The sequence below is a fragment of the Blastomyces dermatitidis genome, assembly GCF_000003525.1.
Source record: "Blastomyces dermatitidis ER-3 genomic scaffold supercont1.1, whole genome shotgun sequence".
NCBI classification, from domain to species: Eukaryota; Fungi; Ascomycota; class Eurotiomycetes; order Onygenales; family Ajellomycetaceae; genus Blastomyces; species Blastomyces dermatitidis.
The window spans coordinates 6,095,054-6,101,187 of NW_025544774.1; the positions used below are offsets into that span (position 1 = coordinate 6,095,054).

Genomic DNA, 6,134 nt, shown 5'->3' on the forward strand with positions numbered 1-6,134 from the left:
CGAGGGCGAATCAAGAAGGACAAATGACATAAAAGCAAAAAGGAAACATAACATAAATAAGCTCAAATCATCTTGGACCCCAGGCCATCACCACAAATTAGACACTGACGAAGATCATATCATTCCAAACCCCCGGTCAGCGGAAAACATCCCATTTTCAAAACATGGCTGGAGTTGCGATTTCTCGGCTTCCGTTACCGCCACGGGTGGATTTTCTCGCGTTTTTCGGGGGTATCATTATTCGCGCAAACATAGAGCGCACCTCAGACTTTGCAATCTGTTGGTATCGCAGGCGGAGAGGGGAAAAAGGAAAACAAAAAAAGGACGGCACAGATATCATAACAGCCACGTTTTCCGGAGGGAAACAAGAAGAAAGAAGAAATACTGTTGAGAAAAACAGGAAAACCAAGTTGTATGCCACTGAATCGATTCTTTCTTTTTTCTGCGTTTTTGTTCCTCTCTGTTTTTCATCCTTCGCCAAATTAACCGGATTTTGGGTTGGGGGTCAGACTTATTTCATTCATCCCCTCAATCCACTCTTTCGAAGCATTTTATCACTTCGGAAATTTCTCAGTATTATTCCTCCCGCCTACTTCTCTCGTAACTCAAGTTTTTTTTTTTCCATAAATCGATGGGTCGAGTTCGCGGGGGACAAATTTCGATCAAGACCATAAATCAATTGATATAGAGGTATCTAGCTGGCAGGGAGGTTTTTCATGTCACCCTTGCCATCCTTGATCCATGCAGGGTCGATCAGCCGTTCTCTCTCAGCATAGAGTTGCTTGTAAGCTCCACGGATTGTCCCGTCGCTGACGTGAGCAACGCTGGAGATCTCTTTGGCGGACTTTCCCTGTCCCATCAGGAAGGACGCCATGTAGATTGAAGCTGCCACGATCGATAGTGGAGATCGACCGGCAAGATCACCCGTGGATGTAACTCGGTCAGCCAACGCAGACGAGACATTGGTGACTTGGAACGGAAGATCGAGCAGATTGCAAAACCGGTTGCAAAGATCGCTGGGTTTCGTGGACGTTGTGGCAGTATATGTCTCGTTGGGATCAGGTACACCTATAATTTCAGAAAGTTAGAATTAGTATTCTTACTCAATAATGTAGGTGAGTTGTGTAGTAGCCTGAGCTTACCCCCACTCGAGACCACAGAATTGATTCGCTCTAAGTTTTGAGCGGTGAAGAATTTCTCAAGAGCCTTGTAGATCCGCCCGATTTCCTTCTTGGTAACGCGCGTCACGGCAAATATCTCTGTGAAGGTTCGGGGAACTTTACACTGCCGACAAGCGATGAAGATGCACCCGGCGATGATCACATCTTGCGACTTGCCCTTGAATGCCTTTGCGTCGTCCACGATCTTAAAAAGATACTTGGCGGTGTCCGCCACATTTTTGGGGATATTAAACCCGTCACAAAGTGCACCTATTTCCTTGTAGGCAGCCATCAAAACCTTGTTGGTCTTTTCACTGGACATTTTATTTTGAGCCCGGTGCAACTCGCGGCTTCGAGAACCACCAGCGCCATATGAGATTTGGGTCTCAAGCTGGTTGCCGTTCAACAACGGATTCGCCGCATCTCCAACACGGGAGGGGTCATCGTTATTCTGGTCATCGTTCGAGAAGGTACGCCATTCTGAGTGTTGATCAATCTCTCTATCTGCCAAGACGAGGCCACAGGTCCCACAGATGGTTTCGTGGGAATCCGGGGTTACGAGATTTGGAGGAGTTTCTCTGCATTCAGGGCAAATCAAGTGAGCCGCGAGGTTTTCTTTCCACAGTGTGGCAGATTCATTTCGAATCCCAGTCCCCAGAACGGTCATTTTCTTTCCCTTGGAAATCTTCTTCCCACCGAGTCGGTCGTTTTGGCGCCTTCTAATAGTTTTATAAGTAACTGTGAGGTTATGCTGCGATGCGTAAACACGTATAAACAACGGCGAATACAGTTTGGCGACTGTAATAGAACAGGGGCGCGATTGCCCAGAGAACTCGAGGAAAGAAGAAGGAGTGGACGAGTGGCAAAATTTATATCCACGTCTTGACGACTGGAATAATGCGTCCACTAATCACTTCATCATCGTGTTAGCTTCATTAACGAATAGTAAGTAGTATCTTTTATTGATGTAGATCCAAGAAATCATAATATTTGCAAGGCAGGCAGAGGTAGATATGAGTGTGGATCTTTCTCTGTTCGACTTCGCGAAAGAAGCAACTTAGATGCAGAACAACCACATAACCCAGAGGGTAGTAAATCTATCTCAGCTTTACCTTTCACGAAACTGATAAGAACTGTTCAAACACACAGAACAGTGCTCAAGCTCGTCCGGCGCAAAGCTCCCGACGCTTCGAGGTGAAGGCTTGGGACGCTCCAGCTGAGGCGGTCGTGGGCTAGCCGGACTTCAGGTAGTCCCCGCGACGCGGAGCGTGAAGAAGGATCAAAATTCACGACAGAGATGTAGACAACGATTCCAGCTACTAGGTGATGCTGTAGAAACACGTCCAAACCCAGCTGCGATGCAGTGATACTTGTAGCTGATGGATATCCAGCGACAGAGACTCACACGTGGAAGAGTCAGGCGTGGTTGAGAGATGGTTGTCGAGTCTTTGAGCCGTCGATGACTGCGGAAGCTCATTTAGGCAGATGGGATGGAGTGAGGCGAAGAAGATCACATGACCACAACGCTGAGTCAGCACGCGTGCCAAGCCTGCGTCTTCAACCACAACCCAATCCGGATCTTAACGAGAACCAGCTGGGCAAACGACTGATATTCTTTGCCCCGGCGTAGCCACGATAAACAACGTCTTGTCGTCTCCATCCCCCGCATTCGCGATGATGTCTCAATCCCTCAGAGCATCGGTAAGAGCCATTGACCTCCCAATACTACTGCCATTGAGTTTCTTGCTGAGTGATCAATCTGCAGCGCTCTCTCCTGGCCCGAACGGCCCGACAACCTCTGACGATCGCTCGTCGCACCTTCATCGCTACCCCAATCAGACAAGGTATATACATATATATATCTCTACATCTAGCATGAAAGAGCCCCAGCCTCGGGTACTTTGGACATATATTCAATAACTGACGCGGAAATTTCTCTTACTATCACTACGTAGCCGATATCGTGCAAGACCTATACCTCCGCGAAGTTCGTGCCTACAAGGTCCCACCAAGCAAGCCATCCGACGCCGATGTGCACGTCCAGAAATTCAATGCTCCCAAGCCACCTCCATCGCCAGAGGAGGCCAACCTCGCCGCCGATCTGAAAGCATACGAGACACAGGAGGTTGAGGTGGAAGGTCAAGCGACCAGCGGCGAGACCGCCCCTGTCGAGGAGGACTGGTTTGAAGACGAAGACGAGGCGCCTGCTGCTCACTAAATTAGCCATGTTTGCCGGGAATGGAACAAAAAAGAAAAGGAGCGCCCTTTCCATAGACCTTGTGTATTTGTGTGAATGTACACCGGAAATCTGTAAATCTATACACTTCAAAATATATTTTTTCTTTTTCTTCTTTCCTTCGCCTCCTCTTTTCTATGTGTTTCGTGCTTATCGTTATGTTTTAACTGAACTTGCATATCTTTCTGGCCGAGCTACGTTTCTCATAGATTACGAGGGGGGGGGGGGGGGGGGGGCTGACATACCCGTGGGCTTTCTGGACCAAGTACTCTGTATATCGACTTCAGTACTAATCTGAAAGGATATTATTCAAATTGGGAACAATACATTACCGGACCCGGCCGCGTATGTGCTCATCAGGGAACTGCTTATATACAAATGTACAGTAAAGTACATGTACAATATAATATGTTATCATGGACATACATCCACGGCCCAATACAAGGTAAAATGAGAGAAATAAACTAAGACAACGATCGCTGGCTGCAACCGAAACTACCTCTTCAATGGCGGGCATTTTTGGGCATTCGGCTGAGTGCGGGGGGATATCTGACTGAGGTTGTCTTTTAATATTTAATATAATAATGATAACTAACTAATGACTGCATTAACTAACTCATATTATGACAACAACGAAAGCACCCAGAGCTGAAAACAAGGAAGAAGTCCCATGGGGGAACTAGATTTCCAAGGTTCCGCCTTTTGTGCGTGTCTTTCTTTTCAATAATAAAAGGGCAGCATATTCAAACTGGTTTGTTCTGCAGGCACGGCACTCAGCCACAGAAGAGAGTTCTGGGCCGTGTTGCTTGCTTGCTGGTTGGCAGGTTGACGTGACAACCGCCAGATCCGTAAATAATATTATAGTTACGTCAAGGGAGTAAGTAAGTAGAGTAGGGCTGAAGGGAATGCCAGCGCAGTGACTCGTATCTGAATCGCATTTGCTCTCGTTCATCGTTGCTGGTTGGGACAAGGGAAAAACAAGCTACAGCGGTTTTGGGGAAGAGGTAACATTCGGATATTTTATCTATCAGACAAAAATATTTATGTATTGCCAGTGTGTTTTGTGAGAAGCTTTGCTCCGTCCTTGCAATGCTCCAACAATGACGGAAGACCGGCATGGGGGGAAGGTTTGTGAGAATAATAATTATTAAATATAAGACACTGTAAAACCTTGAGTGCAAAGCAACAAGCAACATCCGAACAAGGGTGTAACTAGTATTTATGTAGGAGGTATTTGTACGCTGCGAGTTCACGAACTATGAGCCGAGGGTGAGTGAGGGTATATATACAGCGTAAGGTGCATACTCTTTTTCTTTATGTTCTCGCTTCTTCTAATTTTTCGTATTATATTTTCTTTCCTTGTTCCTTCGAATTCCTTTATTCCGCCCAGGATCGGTCGGTATCCGTGGACGCAACCTCAGCCGCCACAAGCCCACGGCGCAGGTGTGTATTATTATGTATTATGTATTATTGGTGGCAAAACATGTATGTAAAACCAAGACAACATCCACGCTAAATGATAGATAGGGATAGCATAGAGAAAGACGACGTGAAGATCGCTTTCTCCGGGGCTGGATGGATGCCCCATTATTATTGTTAACTATTATTGCCTAGAGAGGATTTCGTTAACTAAATGCTAAATCCATCAACCGCTAGTTCGCTGCTAAGTAGGCGGGCGGTGCTTTGGGCTGAGGCTCAAACACGCCAAATGCCCACTCCGTCCGTAGGCCGATGACAAAAAATATCTCTGAGAGTCTTCTTATTATTATTATTAGTAGTGAGTGACTGCGGATGTTCTAGGGCATCCTATAGTTGAACATGGTTAGAAAATCAACCCAGATCATGGCTGGAACCAAGGCTCCATATCAACCCTATCTATTTAATATGCACACACTAAATAGACTTAATTTCTTCACACAACACAATACTAACTATATTAAAAAAAAAAAAAAAAAAAAAAAAAAATCGAAGTTGTTTTTCAGTTAATCATTCTAGAGAATTAACTACTTTATAATTCTTATCTTTGATACCATACCACTGCATGTGTTGGGCCTTAGAGTGTTTTTGAGATATTGAGACGCTATACTTCCGTAGGTAAGTGTGTATGTATTTTAGATGGGGGGGGGGTTGGGGGTTGACGTGGGGATGGATGGATGACATGGCTAGAAATTCAAACTACGCACCCGAATGCTCTGCTTCCAGGGTTTGACTTGGGCGCGGGACTGAACGACAAGCTGTCCCGTCAGCCCGCTTCTACCTCTACCTCTTCATCTTCTGCTTCTTCATCTTCTTCTTCTTCTTCTTCTTCTTCTTCTTCTTCTTCTTCTTCTTCTTCCTCTTGTTTTCTATTATTTCTTCCTCGTTTCACTTCTCGATTTTCTCGCCGATCGCTTTTCCTTCTTGTGTTTCTTTTTCCTTGTTCCGTCTGCCTCACTTTCTTTATACGCCCGTCTTCCTCCCTATCTACCTTAGGTACCTGTATCTGGGTATCTTCGCCGCAGCAGAGCATTTTGATGCATCTCCGCCGCAGCCCTTTGGCCACTCTCTCATTAAATGTTGCTTGACTGCATAGCCTCCCTCCCCCCCCCTCTGCTTTTTATTATATACCCTTTAAATGTAAAATAAAAATATTAAAATATTCCACAAACCATATTTTTTTTTTTTTTTTTTTTTTTTTTTTTTTTTTTTTTTTTTTTTTTTATATTTTTTTTTTTTTTTTTTTATTTTTTTTTTTTTTT

The 6,134-nt window shown here is 45.1% G+C and overlaps 2 protein-coding genes across 2 annotated transcripts; one reads left to right on the forward strand and one right to left on the reverse strand.

Moving 5' to 3' along the window:
• Window positions 1-694: 694 nt before the first annotated feature.
• BDCG_00819 (transcription initiation factor TFIIB) lies at window positions 695-1,827 on the reverse strand (the record flags this gene model as incomplete). The annotated part of the gene is made up of 2 exons (XM_045416331.1): window positions 695-1,068; window positions 1,143-1,827. 2 exons carry the CDS (start codon window positions 1,825-1,827, stop codon window positions 695-697), a joined length of 1,059 nt encoding a protein of 352 aa, XP_045272089.1.
• Window positions 1,828-2,744: 917 nt separating this feature from the next.
• BDCG_00820 (F-type H+-transporting ATPase subunit H) lies at window positions 2,745-3,954 on the forward strand. Its single transcript, XM_045416332.1, has 3 exons — window positions 2,745-2,861; window positions 2,926-3,004; window positions 3,116-3,954. The coding sequence occupies exons 1-3, from the start codon at window positions 2,835-2,837 to the stop codon at window positions 3,376-3,378; spliced, it is 369 nt and encodes a 122-aa protein (XP_045272090.1). The 5' UTR covers window positions 2,745-2,834; the 3' UTR covers window positions 3,379-3,954.
• Window positions 3,955-6,134: the final 2,180 nt, after the last annotated feature.

Excerpts from the sequence above, each read along its gene's own strand:
- BDCG_00820 (XM_045416332.1), top strand. The coding sequence starts at position 2,835 with ATGATGTCTCAATCCCTCAGAGCATCG. Across the intron at positions 2,862-2,925 it reads CTCAATCCCTCAGAGCATCG|CGCTCTCTCCTGGCCCGAAC; the intron begins GTAAGAGCCATT and ends ATCAATCTGCAG. Across the intron at positions 3,005-3,115 it reads CGCTACCCCAATCAGACAAG|CCGATATCGTGCAAGACCTA; the intron begins GTATATACATAT and ends ATCACTACGTAG.